The sequence below is a fragment of the Oryctolagus cuniculus genome, chromosome 2 (genome assembly GCF_051225735.1).
Source record: "Oryctolagus cuniculus isolate XC-2025 breed Fujian yellow rabbit chromosome 2, ASM5122573v1, whole genome shotgun sequence".
Taxonomy (NCBI): domain Eukaryota; kingdom Metazoa; phylum Chordata; class Mammalia; order Lagomorpha; family Leporidae; genus Oryctolagus; species Oryctolagus cuniculus.
This window is the reverse complement of record NC_142868.1, coordinates 8,712,302-8,734,615: the sequence shown is the minus strand read 5'-3', so window position 1 is coordinate 8,734,615 and position 22,314 is coordinate 8,712,302. Positions and strand designations below refer to the sequence as shown.

Here is a 22,314-nt window from a genome sequence, read left to right as displayed (position 1 = left end):
TAATTGCAAATTTTACAAAGATGATATAGTGGTGTAAGTAAGACAGTCTTCCCAAACAAGGTTTGGGTTCTAGAGTGATAGGTGAGTATCAATTTTTTCTTATAATTTTTCAAAATAGCTCTTACCAAATTTTAAGGTTGAGCTTCTTTGATATTTATGTTTAAAAGTTTGCAACCTTATACCCATTTTCTTATGTGCAAGGAGAGAAGAGACAGCAGACTGAAGCCCAGGAAATGACTGGCCACTTGTTATCTGGATGACTGGCAAGTCACTGAATCTCTGGGACCTTCAGGTTTCTTGTCAGTCAAGTTGAAGAATTCCTTACCACAGCCCTCTAAAATGAATATTTTCTTTTGCCCTCATTTTACAAATAAGGAAATAGGGTCAGAAAATTTAAGTAACTGTCATGGCACTTGGGTACCTGAGGTGGGAAAAAGTCTTAATTCCTGAGCCTCAGTTTTTAATTGTACAAAATAGGGATGATGAGGGACAGTTGTACAGAGACAAACATCATTTCTGCCCTCATTTGATTTACTATAGAATTGCAGTATGTATCAGTTCAGTCTGCTGGCTGCTTCTAATTAAGGGAGCACATTACTTTTTTTTAACTGAGTGTGTTATTCAGGTAAAATGAGTTAATTTCTGGTTTAGAATATGTTTGCAAGAGAAAGGGAACATATTCCCTTCTGACAGATTTCAGTGAGTTCTCATCTTTTAGAAACAGTTGATAACTTTCAAAGTTATAATCTCAGGCATTCATTATACCTTCCAAATTCAGGTGCTTTATACCAAGTACTAGGCTCTGGGCTATACAAGTATTAGGCTCTGGGGTGCAAGATAGTCAACATGGGGAGACAGCTGTGAATCCAGCCATGTATTGCACCCAGTTTGGGGGCAGTGCTGCTAGTGTGACAGGTGCTAAGGATGTGTGAAGCACAGAATGCTGTGACAACTTAAAGAGAGCACGTAGAAGGCTAATGCGCTGTGGTGTAGTAGATTAAGCCTCCGCCTGCAACAGTAGCATCCCATTTGGGCACTGGATGAGTTCTGGCTGCTCCACTTCCAATCCAGCTCCCTACTAATGGCCTTGGAAGGCAATAGAAGATGGCCCAAGTGCTTGGGCCCCTGCATCCACATGGGAGACCCGGAAGAAGCTCCTGCTCCTGGCTTCTACCTGTGTCCATCCCCAACTGTGGCAGCCATTTGGGAAGTAAACCAGTAGATGGAAGATCTTTCTCTCTGTGTTTATCTCTGTCTCTGTCTGTAATTCTGCCTTTAAGATAAATTTTTAAAAAGAGCACATAGGCTAAACTGGAAGAGGGCAGGGACGTTGATGCATTTTCCATTGTGGCTGAATAAATTGTGGCATTCTGAACTTTTAAAATGAAACAGATTAAGGATTGAAACAAGGATTGAAATAGTAGCTTTAAGGGTTGTGGTAAAGCAAGTCAAGGCACCTCTTGCATCAACAGCATCCCATGTAAGTGCCAATTCAAATGTCCACTATGCTGCTTCTGCTCCAGTTCCCTGCTTATGCGCCTGGGAAAGCCGTAGATGATGGCCCAAGTGCTTGGGCCCATCAACCATGTGGGAGACCCAGATGGATTTCTGGGTTCCTAGCTTCAGCCTGGTCCAACTCGAGCCCTTGCAGCCATTTCAGGAGTAAACCAAGGAAAGGGAAATCTCTCTCTTTCAAGTAAATAAATCTTTAAAAATTTTCCATTTTAAATTGAGTGAGTTGAATGCTTCAAAAGCTTTTCTAACTCAGTAATTGCTGCAGTTTATTTCTCTTCTCTGTCTTTACTCCCCACCCCCACCCCTCCCATCCCAACCCCACCCCGCCACACGCACACACACACCCTGCCCCTCGGAGCAAATCTAGAAGCAAGAAAGTGCCTGAAAAAGCCTGCAGATGGCTCAGAAAAATGAAGGAAAGCTTTTCTTTGGAGGTTTATGTAGGGCAGGTGAAGAAAACTGGAAAAGCTAAAGGCCACAGGAGGGAGGACAGGGAAGAAAAAGGAAAAGGCAGGGTCAGCGTAGAATTGAATCTCCTCCTGAAAAAAATCCATTTTCTTTTCATCTGCTTTACAGTTTTTAAACTTTATGGTCAATTTTGCTGTGTCAGCATGAAACAAATAAAGCAACTCCGTAAGTCACCTTCTTTGTTGAGAATGTACCTCAGTGACTCCAAATGTTTTCTTCTAGGGATGAGCTTGGTGGAGATCAGTGTAAAAAAATACTTGGAAATAAGATGTCTCCATAAATAGTATTTTATCATTCTTTCCAGGCAGCCATCTTGCTGTGCAAGCAAGAAACAGTTGCACTCCCCCAAATAAATAAATGATCCCTATCTTTCACCCAGATCCTATTTATTTAGCATATTACTTTTTATTGTTTTCTACTGACAACAGAATAAATCACCAAAGGAAGGTGGCATAGCATGCCAGATAACAATATTCTGTTACATTTTGATTTGGGATTTATTTTTTGCAAGCAAATTCTTAAGTTTTTTTAATGGTTTGAATTTCACTAGGCAAGGAAGAGTCTCCACTGAATGTTCTGAGAGAATTGGAACTGAAAACCAACTTAGAAACTGAGGTATGGCTGACAATTCAGTTACACAGAACTATAAGTGGTTAAGTACCATTTCACTCTGTATGCATATGTATTTATACACATACAAGAGAGCTTCAAAAAGTTCATGGAGGGACAGGTAGGTAAACCACTGCTTAGAATGCCTGCATCCTGCATCAGAGTGCCTGGGTTATAGAATCTGCTCTGCTTCTGATCCCAGCTTCCTGCTAATGCACACCCTGGGAAGCAGCAGGAAATGGCTCAAATACTTGGGTCCCTATGACTGACGTAAGAGACATAACTGAGTGCCAACTCCTGGTTTGGGCCTGGACCAGATCTAGTTATTTTGAGCATTTGGGGATTGCACAAGTAAAGTAGATAGTGTTTCTCCACCTCCCTCTTCAAATAAATAATTTTTTAAAAAAAATTTTTATTAAAAGTTTGTGGACAGCTGAAATTTAAAAATATTCAAATTCTCCATGAACTTTTTGAAACTCCCTCATATATATACTTTAGCTCCTAATTTCCTTGTACTAATGACTCTTACTATTGTTATTATATCCTGTGGTGGGGGGCTAAGAACCTCAGTAACTGTTGTGAATAATGACTTTATCAAATCAGTTTCTGAATTCTAGAAACCCAGGATCACCCTCAGATTCTCCTTATCATTGACATTTAATCATTGCCAATTCTTACAGTGTCCATTTCTAAAATACATGAATCCATCTGTTTCTACAGCTATCACCTCATCTAAACCACTACTTGAGTAGCATCCCATTAGAATTCTAGTTCTGCTGCAGCCCTTCTTCCAGAGTGCGATTCATACAGCCATGCAGGTCGTCTTTAAAAACATAAAACAAGTCCGCTGTCATTGCTGTGCTTCAGAGTTCCCGTGGCTTCCCATCACATTTAAAATAAACCTTGTTTTGGCCTGTGAGCCTTCCACAGTTTAGCCTCCATGCCTCCTTTCCGGCAGATTTCATGGCACCTTTTGTATATATGATGACAAGATAGCAGTGAGCCTGGGAGTTAGGAGCAGTGCAGTAGTACAGAAGTACAACTTGCCCAGCAAGAGCAATGGGTGGGTGGGAGAGCTTGCAAGGACAGTTAAGTCAATTAAGAAAGTAGAGGAGTTTACTAGAAGAAAAACAAAGCCTCCAGGCAAAGGGAGCAGTATGTTGACAGAGGGGCTGCAGTTGGTTCAAGAGAACTGTGATAAGAGTTAAGCCTGGAGCCAGCCTTGTAATGCAGTGGGTTAAGCATCTGCCTGTGACACCAGCATCCCCCATGAACACCGGTTCCAGTTCCTGCTGCTCCACTTCCAGTCCCCCCTGCTCCAGTTCCGATCCAGTTCCTTGCTAATGCACCTGGAAAAGCAGTTTAAGATGGCCCAAGTGCTCCCCCCCCCCCCGCCCGCCCGTATGGAAGACCCAGATGGAGTTCCAATTTCCTGGCTTCGGCCTGGCCCAGCCCTGGCTATTGTGGCCATTTGAGGAGTGAACGAACAGAAGATTTCCTCCCTCCCTCCCTCTCTCCCTCTCTTTCCCTCTCTCTCTCTCTCACTCTGCTTTTCAAATAAAATAAATAAATCTTCAAAAAAAGAAGAAGAATTAAACCTGGCAAGGGAATGGGACTCAGCAGGAGGAGCCATGTGTGTTGTGCTCAGTTGGAGTTTTATTTTTAAAAAATAGGAAAGCCAGTGATAGATAAGATATGAGGAAAGATTTAGTTTTCATTTTTATGGTAACTTCAGTTAACTTATTTTCCTGGTGTTTGGATTTTTTAGACATTTGTGCCTTCAGAAGAAGAGAAAAATCAGAACATTGTAGCACCAGTGGAAAGTACCTGCGAGGGAAAGCTAAGTGGAACAGGTAAGCTGCTTTTGGTGGTAATTTGCAATGCTTTTTCCTTGTATGTATTTTGTTTTGCATTGCACCTTAAAGTCATGAACAGATTCATAATAAAACAGGTACAGTAATCCTTCTCACTTTTAGATAGAATACTACTTTAACATATGCTTTTTCTCATTAAGTGTCAATCACTTCCATGTCGGGTAATCGTTTAAATCAGATGTATCCAAACAGTAGTGGCAAAGAAAGGTGTCTGGGAGCAGACACTTGCTCTATCCCCAACTTCCAGGCACTATCGTGGCTCTTTTCAAAAAGGCAGAGCTCGCCTGCGTCCCGTGTGTCCACTTGGGATTTGCTCTTGGCTCTTAGTTTCACACTTTGCCCCACTGGCTGCACTAAAATTGCTCTTACCTTGTTCAGCCTCCTCTCAGTCTCTTTATGCAACATTTGTCATTGTCAGCTGCAGATTTTTTAAGGACAGTCTCAATATCAGAATGAATTCAAGCCACAGCTCTCAAACTTTTTACTCTTAGAACCACTTTATACCCTCAAAAATTACTGAAGATCCCAAAGAGCTTTTGTTACGTGGATTGTACCTATGGACATTTACCAAATAATAAATTAAAAATAAGACAGTTAAAAAATGAACATTAACTCAATATATTTAACTCACTGTAAGATAACATAAATACTTTTCAGGAAAAATAGCTAGATTTTCCAAAACAAAAAAAATTAATGAAAAGTGACATTGTTTTATATTTTTGCAAATCTCTTTTAAGTCTGGTTTAGTAGAAAACAGCTAGTTACTCATATCTTTTGCCACATTTTAGTCTGTTGCTGGTTGTTTTTTTGAAGTATATGAAGAAAATACAACATTATAGATACTTGGTTATATTTTAATAGCTTTTTCATTAATTTTAGATTTATAATGTGGCCTCTGAAAAACTCCATTGTGTACTCATGAGTTCATAACATCTCAATATTTCTTAATTATTTTTTAATTTTAAATTATTAATTTTAAATTTACAAAACAAAAATTGTGAGGTATTACAACAAGTTCCTATATACCCCTCAGTACATTTCCCCATTAGCATTTTATATTTATATAACTAAAATTATTTATTTGTTTGTTTTATTTGAAAAGCAAAGAAAGAGATCTTTCATCTACCCGTTCATTGCACAAATGCCTGAAATAGCTAAGGCTGAGCTAGGCCAAATCCAGGAGCCCTGAACTCAATCCAGGATTCTCACATTGGTGGCAGGCACCCACTACTTGAGCCATTACCGTCTACCTTCCAGATAGCACATTAGCAGGAAGGTGGAATCAAAGTAGAGCTGGGACTTGACATGGGATGTAGGTGTCCTAAATGGTGTGTTAACCACTGTACCAAATACCAGCCCCATCTTGGTATTGATATGACATTAGTATAACCCTGCAGATCCCTGCTGAAAAACACTTTGAGGACCACTGGATTAGGCACTGGAAATAAGAAGAAATGTAACAGTGGAAAATTGTTCCTAGTTTGTACTCCAATCATTGTTTATTTTCTTCTGATTGACACATTAAGAAAAATAGTACTAGAAAATTTTAAGTACATGACCAAATTTAACCAGTTCTTTTTGTGTTTTAAAAAATCGAAATGTTCAGGCCAGCACCACGGCTCAATAGGCTAATGCTCCGCCTGCGGCGCCAGCACACTGGGTTCTAGTCCTGGTCGGGGCGCCAAATTCTGTCCCGGTTGCCCCTCTTCTAGTCCAGCTCTCTGCTGTGGCCCGGGAGTGCAGTGGAGGATGGCCCAAGTGCTTGGGCCTTGCACCCCATGGGAGACCAGGAGAGGCACCTGGCTCCTGGCTTCGGATCAGTGCGGTGCGCCGGCCACAGTGCACCGGCCGCGGCGGCCATTGGAGGATAAACCAATGGCAAAGGAAGACCTTTCTCCCTGTCTCTCTCTCTCACTGTCCACTCTGCCTGTCAGAAAAAAAAAAAAAAAAATTGAAATGTTCATACAAGTCAGGTTCATGCAATCAAGATGATTTTGTTTGCAGATAACAAAATCTATAAATATTTGCTTAAAGGGGAATTTCATAATTCACAAAATTAAAAATACAGATAAAGCATAATCCAAAAACATACTGATATCCCCAGTGATCCATATAGTAGAAGCTTAGTTTCTTTCTTTTAGTATAGATTTGTTTGAAGGTCAAATTTACAGAGAGAGAGGGAGAGAGAGATCTTCCATTCGGTGGTTCACTCCCCAAATGGTCACAACAGCCAGGGTTGGGCCAGGCTGAAGCCAGGAGCCTAGAACTGCATCCATATCTTCCACGTGGGTAACAGGCACATTAGCAGCGAGCTGGATCAGAACTGGAACAGCTGACTCTCAAACCAGTAGTTGTATGGGAAGCCAGTGTCACAGGCAGCAGTAACCCTCTGTGCCACAGTGCCAGCCCCAGAAACCCATTGTCCCCCCACACAAGTGATTACTTTCTCATTTGTGGCTTTTAGGAAAGTAGCTTTATCATATCATTTCTGGCCAAAATCTTGAGACCTACCGTTGATTTAGCTTAGGTATATGTGTCCACACTGAAGTACAGTGACAAGAAGAATATACTTTGCAGGTTTACTTTAATTAATTCAAGGTCTCTGTTCCTGGAACCATGTAGTGTCCTATACCACAGCGTGGGCTCTTGGAGAAACAGCCAGGAAGCCAGCTTTCATGTCTTCTATAGTCAGTTTGGCTCATTAAATTAGTCTCCTGACAAACATTAAGCCATATACTTACAGAGTACTAGGAAAAATCAAAATGGAAATACATCCCTCACTGAGATGGACTTGCAGATGAGTTTGGTGCTATAATAAAAGATGTGTCTTTTATGATACATATATGTCTATGGGGATCAGCCCCTGGGTAGCACCTGGAAGAAAACTTGTGTTTGCTAAACCAGTATCTCTCTCTTTCTCTCTCCTTGTTAGCTAAATAGTACTTTATAACACATTTTCCAGTTTTAGATCTTGTAGTAGTCTCCAGTTTTGTGTTATTATTAGAGCTGCAATAAACTTCTGTATATATCATTTTGTGTGTTTGCCTAAGCATTTCCAGAAAAAAGGAATTGGAATATCAAATTTTGAATTTTGATAACCCCTGTTGCTCAGAGCTAAATATTGAAGAATCAATAGAAATGCATTTAGGTGGACAAGGGGAAGAGAAGGGCAGTAGAGGTGTAGCACAATCAAATTCAAGGAGTATTATATATAAATCCTGACCCATGACTATCTCAGGAGATTATGGGGTAGCAGTTGGGAACCTTCTGAGACAGAGTCAACTGAAATGACCTCAAGAGCCTTGTAGGTAAAAGGATCAGATGGTTCTGGAAGACCACACCAAAACGGTAAGTCTTTTATGCTGACAGGAGAGACTCTAAAGATGACTAATTGATCCGAAGCTTGGACAGATGCATTAGTTAAAATGTGTATGTATGTTTCATAGTACAGATTATTAATTTCTCATTTGTTAATTGTCAAGAGGTAACACTTTTGGATTCCAAAGTCCTTTGTTCCCATAGTTACATTTCAGACTGCTTTGGTATGTTTAGGTACAATTCAGTAAGAAATCTACTTACGTAAAAGGAAGTTGTTTAAAAGAAAAATGTGTGTTCTGTCATTGTTGAGTAGAAACAGTAGACCCTGTACTTCAAGTTTCCAGAGAACATAAACAGACCATTGCTGTTTGAGGGGATAGGATCTAACTTCATTTGATGGCATTATTTCTAAATGAACCAGTGTCATACTGCAGCTTAACAGCTATCTTAAGATCTACACCTTTTTTCTAAGTTTCAGATCACCAACATAGTTAATCACTGTGGTAACTTAATGGACTGCTGCCATTAGTCTAAAAATATAGACACTGTCAATTTCTCTTTTTTTGGTAGTATAACAGAACACAGATTTTAGAAAATAGTCAGAATTTTATAATTCAGAAAGGCAGCTAGGCCACTTAAGTAGTTAACTAATGTTATTTAAATATCCTGAAAAATCTCTAGATTGTTTCTCTGCAGTTCAGAAACAATAGTGTTTCCTTATGTCTTATTTTTTTCTTTTTCAACAGCTGAACTACAGAGTGAATCACTTAATGTAAGTAACTAATGGTTTTGATTTTGTTGTTGAATGTTGTTTGGTGGTAGTGAATGCTTGTGAAACACTTGCAAATCACAAGCAGGCATAGACTTCCTGGTGTTTACTGGAGGAATCAGATGGGCTTTGCTTACTGTAAGGCAACTGTGGGATCGGAGTGCTTACCTCACCTCATGGAACCACCCCATTTTGTAACTGGAAACTCATATATAGTCTGCCAAACAACAAGGAAGAGAAAACCCCTTGATGTGGTTCAGGCTTGCCCTACAATACATTATAGAAGATATTAAGTGGGGCTGAGCTCTACAATCTGGTTCATCCCGCTTCCTTTCCCTGAGTGTTGCAGCAGCTGCATTTGCCCAGGATGAGCACAGCCCTCCTCTACAAATACGTGCAAAATTCTGTAGCTAGGACTTAGAATATTGGAGGATATTTTGAGACATTCACATCAGTTTAAAGAAAAAAGTTAGATTAACAAGATTTGTCAAGCAGGAAGTTTCATAACAAAATAAAATCATGAAAGCTCTTTAGATAAGAAAGGAATTCATATGGGGCCAGCACTTGGTGTAGCGGGTGAAGCTGCCGCCTGCCATGCCGGCATCCCATACGGTTGCTGGTTCGAGACCCGGCCGCTCAACTTCCAATCCAGCTCTCTGCTGTGGTCTTGGAAAGCAGTGGAAGATGGCCCAAGTCCTTGGGCCCCTGCACCTGCCTGGGAGACCCAGAAGAAGCTCCTGGCTCCTGGCTCCTGGCTTCAGATCGGCGCAGCTCCAGCAATTGTGGCAACTGGGGAGTTAACCAACAGATGGAAGACCCCCTCTCTCTCTCTGCCTCTCCTTCTCTGTCTGTGTAATTCTGACTTTCAAATAAATCAATCAATCAAAAAAAGAACTAATTCATAGAATTCAGAAAATTTTTCTCTTGTTAGTCTTTCACCATAACCATTTTAAAGACAAGATTATTCATTACAGTGTAATGATACTTGGTTAAACTGAAATTTTTTCAAAAGGAAGATGTCCTATGCTCTTGAGCCCCTGGGTGAAATGAAAAAGAACATATACTCAGTTTTTTTTTTTGGCATTTGCACAGTCAGATTATGAATACTGCTTTTTTCCCCCTACCTTTAAGCTTTTTGTGAGACTATCCATAAATAACCCTTTATATTGTATATTTAGGTCAAAAATTCAGGCTTAAGAACAAACGAAGATACGCATAGTAGATCTTACAACAAAGGAGGTAAGTTAATTATTTCAGAGCAGTAATTTTAATATTAGCTATAATTAATCATTTGTTGAGTGCCTTTGGTGTGACAGGCCTTACACTAATTACTTCACAAATTTTCATAACCCAGTAGAGTGAATGTTAATAGCATGACATGTATAGTGAAACTAAAATTGAGTGAGACTTGGTGACATGTTCAAAGCCATACAGCTTGTTTGTATCTCCTTGCCTTAAATATCTACTACAACTTTGCTAGAATCCTTACAGTGGACTCAATCCAGTACAAACACAAAACATAGTCCCCAGTGGTTTGTACCATAAAAAGGTAGAAGTTCAGTGCTGTGTGTTCCACTGTCATGTGTGTTAACTTCTGACAGGTTGACTCAATATGGTAGCTTGGGGACATTGCATTTTGTGGGCCTTCTCTTAGGAGTCTGGTCTCATTCCACGGACCTGTTCAGGCTGCCAGTGCCAGACAGATAATTCTGTTCTCAAACAGAATGCAGAAGTTTGCCTTTTATGCCACTCCAAAGGGAAGCCCTATTCTGCATTTGTTACATACAGTTCCATAAACAGTATGTAGCATTATGTTGCCTGTTTCAGGTAATTTGTATCATATCACATATGTTCTGAAATTTGTCCTATTGATTTCTATAATTCTAGTCATTTTATTTTAATTAGTGTTTAGTATCTGTTGTGTGAATATACCACCGTTACTACTTTTTGCTCCTTGTATTGGTAAACATTTAGAGTATTTATAGCTTTTCCCAGTTAAGTACATGTATAGTGTGTCTGTATCTCTAGATGTAAAATCATGCATCTTCAGCTTTACCCGTTGTGCCAGATTGTTCCCAAGTGACGTACTAATTGTCACTGCACTCCTTCTCCCATATTTGGTGTTTGTTAGACTTGTGAGTGCTTGTTAATCTGATGATTGTAATATGTGTTTCATTGCCTTCCTTGGATGTTTCTTAATGCTGTATTACTATTTGTGTTAGGGGAAGGGGCCTTGAAGTCTGCTATGTAAAAGCCAGTGTTATGACCCAGCACATGTTTCTTCCCTCCTTGAAGTCCCATTTATTAATGTATAAAAACAGAACTGACCTGACAGTGTTGTTGGGAGTACCCCATCAAAATTTATTTTGTGAACTATATACTGTAGTCCCTGGCACATTACTGGTACTTAAAATTACTGTCTGTCATCCCTACCTACACACCCCTAAAGTAAGCATGGAATGAAAGAATATTTTCTTTTTCTCTCTTTTCTTTTTTTTATGTACTACTCAGAGGCATCCTGTAGTAGAAAAGACAACACCGAAGCCATGAGAAGTCACAGTGTTGAAGCAAGTCCTAAAGAGGTACATTTATTAAAAACTTTTATTTAATGAATGCAAATTTCATAGGTACAACTTTAGGAATATAGTGGTTCTTCCCCGCATACCCACCTTCCCACCCCCACTCCTGTCCCAACTCCTACTCCCTCTTCCATCCCATTCTTCATTAAGATTCATTTTTAATTAACTTTATATACAGAAGACCAACTCTATACTAAGTAAAGATTTCAACAGTTTATACCCACCCCGACACACACAACATAAAAAGTACTGTTTGAGAACAAGTTTTGCAGTTAATTCTCATAGTACAACTCATTAAGGACAGAGGTCCTACATGGGGAATAAGTGCACAGTGACTTTTGTTGTCAGTGTAGCAATTAATGAAGAGGTACATTGTCATAGAAAACACAAGCATTTTCATATATTATCCATAATATTTTCACCTGTAAACAAAGAAAAGTTTTAAAAAGAGATGACTTCTTTATATAAATCATTAAAAGGAAAAATAAAGGGTCTGCATATCACTTATACCTGCTTAAGCTCTTGTGATGTTTAGGTAATTTAGAAGGTTCTAGAGTTACTTGGAAGTATCCATGTTGTAAATCAAAATGTTTTTCCATGTACTGCCTTTGCTTTTGAGTTTTTGTTTTTGTTTTTGACAGGCAGAGTGGACAATGAGAGAGAGAGACAGAGAGAAAGGTCTTCCTTTACCATTGGTTCACCCTCCAATGGCCACTGCAGCCACCGCGCTGCAGCCGGCGCACCGCGCTGATCCGAAGCCAGGAGCCAGGTGCTTCTCCTGGTCTCCCATGGGGTGCAGGGCCCAAGCACTTGGGCCATCCTCCACTGCACTCCCGGGCCACAGCAGAGAGCTGGACTGGAAGAGGGGCAACCAGGACACAATCCGGCACCCCGACCAGGACTAGAACCCGGTGTGCTGGCGTCGCAGGCGGAGGATTAGCCTATTGAGCCACGGCGCCGGCCGCTTTTGAGTTTAAGATTGATTCATTGACTTGAAATGCAGTTAGGGAGGGACAGACAGAGAGAGAATCTTCCATCTGATGATTCACTCCATAATGGCCACAGCTTGGCAGAGTGGGTAGCAACAGCCCAAGCACTTGAGCCATTTCCCAATGGTTTCCCAGGCACATTAACAGGGAGCTACATCAGAAGTGGAGCAGCCCGGACTGAAATGGCCCTCATATGGAATGCCAGCTGCACTACAATACCAGCCCCAAAAAGCCCGTGTTTAATGGACCACTAAGAAAGTAGCAAAAACACTATCAATTAAATCATCACATGCCTTTGATTATAAAGCCTAGCTTGATTTCAGGAATGGTAAAAGGAGAAATATTTTTTAGAACATATGGTGGGGCCAGCTGCCGCCTGCAGTGCTGGCATCCCTTATGGGTGCCAGTTCAAGTCTGGGCTGCTCCACTTCCAATCCAGCTCTCTGCTGTGGCCTGGGAAAGCAGTAGAAGATGGCCGCAAGTCCTTGGGCCCCTGCACCCATGTGGGAGATCCAGAAGAAGCCCCTAGCTACTGGCTTCCTATCAGTCCAGCTCCAGCCATTGTGGCCATTTGGGGAGTTAACCAGCAGATGGAAGACCTCTCTCTCTCTCTCTCTCTCTCTCTCTCTCTCTCTCTCTCTCTTTCTCTGCCTCTCCTTCTCTCTCTGTGTAATTCTTTCAAATAAATCTTTAAAAAAATGTTTCAGAGTTGTCAAATGGTATGTAGACAGAAATAAATTTGGATGTTTTATATGGATTTACATTCAAATAAAAATAAAAAACATAAGCTTATAAAATTAGTCTAATACAAATCCAGGCACCTTAGCAGTGTTAGTGTACATCAGTTTATTCCAAAGGCTAAAAGACCTAGTGTCATGGCCTCCCATTTCCATTCGTTTACATCTGATCCTGTCACCTTTAATATAGTCATTCTTAATTCCAGGATGAAGAGGAAGAAAGGCATATGCCGAAAAGAAAAAGAAAGAAGCATTATCCCCCTTCAGAAGATGAACTGGGTATTTAGAATATATGTGTTCCTGTTTAAAACATCTTTGAAAATTTAATTTCCCACCCTAAGAGCCAATAACAGAGGATTCTTGAGGATGGTAGCTGTTTACTTCACCGTTTTTGAGACTGATTTATTTCCAGCTGGCTTGGCACCTTTTGTGTGTTTTCTGAACCTCATTCTAGAAACTAGATTATTTCCCTTGAAAGACCCAACCTCTGGAACTCAGACCAATCCAGGCTTCTCTATGAGGTGGCCTGCATCTCAGCCAGGTGCCAGTGAGTCACAAGCAGGTGTCCTACATGAAAAGCTAGTGAAGCACTTTAGTCAGTGTTTTTCTAATTCTTCTGGGCTTCATACAGATTTCTCATGGTCTATAACAGTGCCATCCCATAGAACTTTCTGTAGAACTTTAGAAATGTTGTATTTGTATTTTGTCTAGTGTAGTAGCTATCAGTCACATGTGGCTGTTGAGCATATGAAAGTGGTCAGTGTGAATGGATGATTTGAGCTTTTAATTGTATATCATTTCAACTTCAGATTTCAATAGGCACATGTAACTGATAACTGCCATTACTGGACAGTGCAGGGACTTTCATACTTTAATACCTGACATAAAGTAGAAACTCAATAAATAATGAGAACATAAAAAGAATGAATAGCTAAATATTTTTGTTAAGAACATGTGATTATTTTACAATAATTTATTTTGGGGGTTCATACTACGTCCAGGGACTATCCATGATACTTAAACATACATTCCTATTTAACCTTCACAGTAATCCTTTGAGTTAGATATTGTCACCATTATACAAATAAAGAAATTAAGTTTCTGAGACATATGACTTCATCTCCACCAAGTAAATCTGATTCCAAAACCCGTGGTCTCAGTTACTAAGCTATACTTCTCAGGTGGTAATTCATCAAGAAATTGGAAGTCAAGTGTCTCTGGGAGCTCTGTGCACTAAGCCCTTTCCATGGAATTGCTCTTTTGTTGGTGTCATGTGAGAACTTGGGGAATTTTCTTTATTGATTGATTTTTGACAACACCAGAAACCAGCATTCAGATAAATATATCATGACATGATATATTTAGAATAACTTTGACTTCACTGTATCTCAATCCTAAGAAATAAGTCAAACTGTCTTAAAATAGAACTCTATATTTCATTTGTCATGTCGGTTTGTCCCTTTGTGATTCTATAAACTGATTCACAGATGATAATCCAGATGTCCCGGATTGCAGAACAGAAGCAGCACAGAGGCCGTGCTCTGAAACCGAGCCACAACACACGAAGGTATCTTTTCCTACATTTTAATTTAATTTTGAAGGTAACCTGTTTAAATAACTGAATAATTACTGTGATATATATTTTTCATTTTTGTGTCTTTTACTTGGTGTATCTCTAATAATAATCATATTATTATAAAAGGTAGGTGGTGTTTAGTCTCCCCTCAAAAACAGATGTACAAGACCAAATTAGTAATCTTTATTTAATATCACATTTAGCATTAACACCAAGAATAAAAATTTTGCAACAGTAGTTTGAGAGTGATTTTTAACATTCCTATTACAGATTTCTATGTAAAAATCATGTTTTATTTTATAAAAGCAGCTAAGTCATTTATCTACAATGTATATGGAGGAAAAATAAATTATATATGTCAAGGCTTTTAAAAAAGACCAAAATTAGATAGATAGAAAAATCCAGTAATTGGAAAAATAAAAGGGAATAAAAAGTGAGTTCCTTGCATGTCACCAGGATCTGATTAAAAATTGCTTAGGGGACGAAATGTTGGCTCTGAAAGAATCAGCTCAAAACCAGGAATGCCATCCTTCTAGTTGTTTGAAAACTTTTGGGCAGTGAATCTCTAGGCCTACCTATAAAACTGGTGAAAATGCTATGGCTGAAATGAGGGGGCACCAGAAATCAAGCCTGCTCTCAGCTTCCCCCAGCATGTACACACACACACTTAGCACTTGAAGAAGTTCTAGGATGAAAATCACATGCAGCATGAGTATCAGAGTTGATGATGTCAAAGCAACTAGTTTGCTCAGGAAAAGGCTCTTTGTCTCTCCTGAATGAGTTGAACTTTTATCCTCTAACTAGTATACCATGCTGGGTATTGGATGAGCCATAGAATGTGAAAAAAAATGGTGTCAAACCATTCTTTCTATATGCCTTTTATCTAAAAATCAAAATTCAAGCTCTTCTAATATGTAATAATATGAGTAGATTGGCCCTCACTGATAGCGAGCTCATCTCTGACATCATATGTCAGTCATGTGCTGTACTCACCTGTCTCAGTCTTGTCCTGTAGTACTTTCAAAGTACCTTAAGGAAATCTGGGAGTCCCAAGAAACAAAGGACTTGAGAGTGACCTCCTTACTTGTTTGATTGCTTTCAGCATTTTAGGATCCAGTAGATTTTACAGATGCTCTATTAAATGAATTGGCAGAGTCTGCTAACTTGGTTAGCAGCAACAGAGGTTATTTTTTAAAAACATTTTCCAACACACTATTCTAAAAGACAGCTATAAATTGTTTTTGAAATAGAAGATTAAGATAAGTGGAGGCAGGATTAATGTGAAAAAGAAACTTCTTGTCTTGTTCAATTTCTCTGTAGGAAGAAAACTCTGGAGATTTAGAATTCCCTAAGACAAGTTCTGAGACAAACAGCATGGCTTCAAGGCCTGTGGAAGAAAAGGGTGAGTGAGTCATCTGCCCAGAAAAATTGGGACTCCATCCTCATGGCAGTGGTACCTCTCACCATGCTTCACCAACTGGCACACCTCTCCCTGTACCTTGTGCTTCCAGCTAATAGGGCCTGAGAATCATTTTTAATAGATGGATCATACTCTACCCAAACTATGCTGCTTCTCATCCAACCAAATTCAGGTTTATTAACCTGGATGGTGGAGGCAGGCAAATGGAGTGTGTGTGCATGTGTGGCCATGACTGTGCAGTCCCTTGAGTAAGGCTGCCGTGGTCAGCTGCAGTGCTCTGAGCTCTGTCTTCTCTGCAGATGAATATAGTAGCAGTGAAGCTACTGGGGAAAAAACAGAGCAGCATGAAGAGGATAACAGTAAATCTCAGGAGGTAAGCACTGTCCACAGTTCTTTAAGAAATAAAACTAAGCCGGCGCCGCGCCTCACTAGGCTAATCCTCCGCCTTGCGGTGCTGGCACACCGAGTTCTAGTCCCGGTTGGGGCTCCGGATTCTGTCTCGGTTGCCCCTCTTCCAGGCCAGCTCTCTGCTGTGGCCCGGGAGTGCAGTGGAGGATGGCCCAGGTGCTTGGGCCCTGCACCCCATGGGAGACCAGGAGAAGCACCTGGCTCCAGCGTGGTGCGCCGGCCGCGGCAGCCATTGGAGGGTGAACCAATGGCAAAGGAAGACCTTTTTCTCTGTCTCTCTCTCTCACTGTCCACTCTGCCTGTAAAAAAAAAAGAAAGAAAGAAAGAAAACTAAATTAAATGTTCAGTTCTGTTACCTCTTAGAGGAGCTCTTTCTTTATTCAGTGCAGTGGGACACCATTTCATACAGAGCATTTTATCAGTGTCATTTTGATTAATTTTGTTCTCTTCATTTTGGTTTCATCAAAACATTTCTGTGAGACCTACTTTTGTCATGGCCAGACAGGCTCAGCCCGGTGCTCTACATCAGTGGCACAGTCAGGTTCTGGCCTGCAGCTTAGCACTGCCAGCCCAGTCACCAAGACCGAGCAGTGGACAGAAGGCTGCCTCAGCCAGGAAGAAATGGAAGTAGCAACAGGAGCAAGGACCCAAGAGGTCCCGTTTCATGAGGCAAGGGCACAGCTTCCTGGGAGGCTGCAGGAACACACAGCCTCACCCAGCCTTACCTGTCCAGGCCTGCTCACATTTGCAGGGTGCCCATGGGGCAGAGAATCACTAGACCAACAGAGTTTTGTCATTCAAGGGTCACAGTATATATATTGGCCAGATCTTCTGGATAACCATGCTGAGTTTACCAGTTGTTTAATAGAAATTCTGTGGACTCCTTTTTTTTTTTTAATAAGGAGTAACCTTTGGTCACATGTAAGTTAGACTAATCCCAACTGAAATAAACATGCGTATTTCCTGCAGAAGTAAAAGGTACCACTCATTGAGTGCTTCCAGCACCTCATTGTTTCATCCTGCTTTCAACTTCCTGAATTTATAAAGCAGGATTTCTCTGGTGAGAGAAAAACATAAAATGCTATACCCAGTCTATTTTCTAAGTGACAAAGCTGGAATTTGAGCCTCTTAGGGAATTCTAAATCTCATTTTGAGAAAACAAACTATTTGTATAATGGAGATTAAAATTACTGGTTTTATCGCTGATTTTCTTTTTAATTTCTTCCCTAGGAAGATCAGCCAATAATTATTAAAAGAAAGAGAGGAAGACCTCGTAAATACCCTGTAGAAACAGCATTCAAAATAAGTAAGTATTTGGTGTGTTTCCAGTTTACACACAAGAAATTTTCCTACTGATTTTCTAAGAGAGATTTTTCTTTTTTTTTTTTTTTTTTAGATGACACCAAAACAGATGCTGGCATAGTTACTGTAAGTAATTGTAAAAAATGAACAGCCTTCAAATATTTGCTCTTGACCTGGAAAGGGGATACTGTAATATATGGTATTTTGAACCACTTAAGCATTAGAAGAGACTTGATTAAATAAAACACTGAGTAACTATTAAAATGTTTTATTAGTAGTAAACAGAATTATATTAGTTCTTTAGTCTCATTCCATCCTTACTTATGAGATTGATTATATAAAAAATTGTCTGGGGGCCCACCTTCTTATGGTGATGCTGGGTTAAAATATAGAAACTTTCTGTGGCTTACGTGATTTTAGGATGGTAGCTTGTTTGTGAAGACCTCTGAGATGTTTTACTGCCTTATGTAAAGTTCCTTTTATACTAAAATATACCCTTATTTTAGTGCAAGAAATGCCTCAGTGATACTTTTTTTTTTCTTTTTGAGCATTCTTTTGCTTTGATTCTTAAGTATCTGCCCAGTGAGATCATGGTGTCAGGATTTTGTGGCACACATTTCAGTAACAGCATTGTAATGAGGACAGACATGTCCACTGACCTGACAAAACCATGTGGGATTCAAGACAGCTTTGCCACCTACTCCCGGATGTATCACTTGGGGTGTACCTCTTCAGCCTCTGGAGACTCAGTTTCCTTGGATCTAAAGTGGCATGACACAGATACAGTACTTGCTCATAGATTTATTATAAGACAACAATACCAGAGAACCACATATGAATGCATGTACTGGCCTGTAAAATGGTCAGCCACAGTGGGGAATGTTAACAGCAGTGGCCACGCTGCGTTGCCTGCAGTGCTCTGCCTCCAGCATCACAGCAGGGTGGGAAGAGGCTTGCTGGGAAGAGCCTGTGTTCAGAGACATCAGCATTCACACTCACTCGGCTTACATAAGTGACTGAAGGAAGCAGGTCCCAGACATTCTGCTTACATCATAAATAGCGGTCTCAACCTTCTTATGTTACTGACTGCCTTTCTACATGATGGTGATGAACTGCTGACTTCCATTTTTTGTTTGTTTAAACTTAGGTAGAACAATCTCCACCTAGCAGCAAACTGAAAGTAATGCCAACAGGTATGCATTGAGTCCTGGGCATTGAGATCCACAGCATTCCTCTAAGTGTGATTTAAGGAAGACATAGGAAACTGGCTTGGGAGAAGGATTTTAGACTTTAATTTTCTCATTAAAACGGATGGCCGCCTCGGTAAAAACAGCTGTCCTTACAGCCAAAGGAGACCTGATACCACTTCGCTCCTTCTGTGACCTGAGTCATTCTTGGCTGAAGTCTGAGACGCAAAATATGAAGGTGTGCAAGGAAATAACTTGCACCGCAGGATCCAAACCATAATGTGCTGGATGTGTTTAGGGAAGAAACAGACCAGCCTAAAGATTAGACACTGTTATCAAGAAGGTACAAATTTAGCTCAAAAGCCTGCTGTTCTCAGAGGAACAGTAACTTTGAAAGCAGCCTGCACAGTTTACACAGCCCAGGACTCAGGAGGTGAAATTGTTTTGGATTGTTTTTTGTTATCATTCCAAGGAGGAAAAAGTACTCCAAAGTGTTGATAATGATCAGTTGTGGGTGGTAGAATGATGGACGCATTCCATATTATTTGTTACTATTACATACATTGTCCCAAGTTTTTAAAATGTGTTTAAACTTCACGATTTGGAATTTTTTACGTGAAAGCAAGAATAGCCATTGGTGGGCTTTTAATAGGTTTACCTAAACAGAAGAGATGAATGTCTTGGGCAAGGATTTGGCCTAGGCATTAAGATGCCCACACAGAGTGCCTTGGATTCAATTCCCAGTTCCAACCCCTTCATCCAGCTTCCTTGCTGATGTAGATCTCAAGGCAGCAATGATGCTCCAGGTGATTGGGTTTCTGTCACCCCCTGTGGGAGACCTGGATTGAGATCTGGCTCCCAGCTTCAGTCCTGCCCAGGGCTATTGCAGGTGTTTGGATGAAACCAGCAGATGAGAGGAAAGCTCATGCACTTGTTCTCTCTCTCCCTCTCTTTCTCACCCTCTTTCTTTCTGCCTCTCAGATAAATAAATAATAAATATAAAAAAGTCAGGGAAAGTGTTGTTCCACAGCAGGTTAAACTGCTGCTTGGGACGGCTGCATCCCATATCAGAGTGCTAGTTTGAGTCCTGGTTCCTCCCTCCACTTAACAGTCTAGCTTCCTGCTAATACATCATAGGAGGAAGCAGATGATGGCTCATGTGCTTAGGTCCCTGCTGCCCACCCCAGAGACCTGGATATAGTTCCTGTCTCCTGTCTTTGGCCTGGCCCAGTCGTGGCTGGTGTGGCCATTTGGAGAGTAAACCAGCAGATGGAAGATATGTATTTCTCTCTCTTCTGTTGCTCTGCCTTTCAAGTACATAGAAATAAACACTTTTTTAAAAGGAAAAATAAACAACAATAATAACATATAAAAAGAAAAGATGAGTGTAACAACTATTTTCTGTGAAGTAGCATGATCATGTTTGGAAAATAAATATTATAATCAACAAGATAAAGCAAATATGTAGTATAAAATTTTTCCCCACATTTATCTGTGATCTCATTATCATACTTCAATTTTTTTTTCTCTTGGTAAATTAAGGCTTATTTTTAGAAAGGGGAGAGATACTGCTTGTGTTTTATTTTTAGCCAGTTTTATGTATAATTTTATAATGTTTTAAATCCAGGCAACAAGAAATCTTCTAACTTAAATACACTTTGGCAACTCCACCTTAAGCTGTATGATTGTTTTGGGGTTGTTTGACAGTGTTTTTCTACACTGGGTAACGTTGCCCAGATTAAGACAGACTTCCTTGTCCTTTCCATCTCCATTACTATTTGAACACACAGAAAAGGACAGCTACTACACTATTCATCACTAGTAAGAACTACTTTTGAGTTTTTGAGTGAATAACAAGCATAATTTTAGCTTCAAATAGTACATTTCACTAGCCTTCCCTTCTCTTACCAAGACACATTCTCTGCAAATTACAACATCTACAGAAAGCAAGCATGTAATAACAAATTTACACAGGTTTGTAATATTTATTTTTTAGTTAATAATGATGTAAGTATTTGGAGTCAAAAGAATGCCAACTGTCACTTCACGTGTTAGCTATGTGATTCTGAAAAAATTCCATAAATGAGTGCTCAGCCTGATTTTTCCAAATATAAACTGAGATTGTAATACTAAAGAACTATGTTGAGATTCAAAAGAAGTATCATCTTGACCTGCGGTTCCCTGCTGTGTCACAGGGGCTCCCCACATGCCCTTTTCTTACTCTTCTCTTTGGTTCAGAACATCTGAGTGAATAGACCATACAGGTGGTCGAACCCAACCCCTTGTCTTGTTGGTAAACAGTGCGTCTCACACACTTCAAACACTTTGCCCCAATCACATAGCTTAATTGTTGCAAAAATGAAACAAAAACCTCAGTTACTTGCTCTCCATTCTGGTGTGTTCTCTATTAGGTGTTTGATTCTCTTTGCTTGACTGATATAAAATAATGATAAATTATATAACAGTGCATTACTTAGGACTGGTACTTTGACAGATAAGAAGCCAGAGTCACTGTTAAAATTTGATTTTTGTAGTAATAAAGTATTAATTCAGGCTTCTCTTTTCTTAAAGATGAGTCCAATAAAGAAACAGCTAACCTGCAGGAAAGAAGTATAAGCATTGTAAGTTAATTTCCTTATCAAGATAAATTCTTCAGAAATGAACTTAATAACTGCTACACGGACCACCATTTTAACTTCATTTTTATTTCTTTTAGGATGATGGGGAAGAGAAAACAGTAGCAAGTGTTCGTCGGAGAGGAAGAAAGCCCAAACGTTCACTCACTCTGTCGGATGATGCTGGTATTCTTCTAGCATATTCTTAATTACAGTATTATTATTTCACCTTTGTAAGAGTTTTTCTTTGGATGAGGAAAAATCCAGTGGGTTGCAGCTAGTATTAATATTACATAAATATGTGTGAAATAGCTCTAATCCCATGTCAGAAATGGTACATCCCAGATGCTTTTCTGAGTACATGTGAATTTTTCATGAATGCTGGCTGTGAACTACATAAGTAAACTATCCCAAATGTGTTTGAGATTAAGTTAAACAGTTGTGAATTGCAAGTGCTGAAGCAAAAAGGAAGTGGAAAACCACTTCTTCTGCCTCCAAGTCCCTAATATCCCAAATTCTAAACTTTGTGACTCTCTCTTTTGGAAGCATCTTTTGGGCTTGTACAGTCCAGGTGTAACCTTTCTGTTTGAACAGAATCCTCAGAGCCAGAAAGAAAACGCCAGAAATCAGCTTCTGAAGGAACCGAGGACAAAAAGGACCAGGACTCTGATGAGGAAGAGGAAGAAGAAGAAGAGGAAGAGCCCTCGGGAGCCACCACGAGATCCACCACCAGATCTGAGGCTCAGAGGTAACCGGGGCACAGAGCACTGCCCAGGACCCTCACTGGCTTCTCTGTCAGAGAACAGCATCAGGTTTCATGGGATTTTCTGAGTCACTCATGCCACAGTGGAAGCTGTTTCATTTTATCTTCAGCAGAGGGTGCTTGCTATTGGCCCTCTGCCCTTTTGGTTCTTCCTGGAGAATCCATTTTCTTTGCCCCAAACCATT

The 22,314-nt window shown here is 40.1% G+C and overlaps 1 protein-coding gene across 2 annotated transcripts in view; it reads left to right on the top strand.

Moving 5' to 3' along the window:
• Positions 1-22,314, top strand: part of BOD1L1 (biorientation of chromosomes in cell division 1 like 1) — a 61,114-nt gene that overhangs the window by 31,070 nt on the left and 7,730 nt on the right. For both annotated transcript variants that reach the window (XM_051830063.3, XM_051830055.3), the window contains exons 11-25: positions 2,534-2,598; positions 4,361-4,445; positions 8,531-8,556; positions 9,732-9,792; positions 11,065-11,135; positions 13,065-13,137; positions 14,346-14,425; positions 15,755-15,836; positions 16,154-16,227; positions 17,493-17,568; positions 17,659-17,690; positions 18,712-18,757; positions 21,323-21,372; positions 21,468-21,552; positions 21,961-22,114. In XM_051830063.3, the coding sequence (XP_051686023.1) occupies positions 2,534-2,598; positions 4,361-4,445; positions 8,531-8,556; positions 9,732-9,792; positions 11,065-11,135; positions 13,065-13,137; positions 14,346-14,425; positions 15,755-15,836; positions 16,154-16,227; positions 17,493-17,568; positions 17,659-17,690; positions 18,712-18,757; positions 21,323-21,372; positions 21,468-21,552; positions 21,961-22,114 (1,060 nt within the window). The remainder of the gene's footprint in view (positions 1-2,533; positions 2,599-4,360; positions 4,446-8,530; positions 8,557-9,731; positions 9,793-11,064; positions 11,136-13,064; positions 13,138-14,345; positions 14,426-15,754; positions 15,837-16,153; positions 16,228-17,492; positions 17,569-17,658; positions 17,691-18,711; positions 18,758-21,322; positions 21,373-21,467; positions 21,553-21,960; positions 22,115-22,314) is intronic.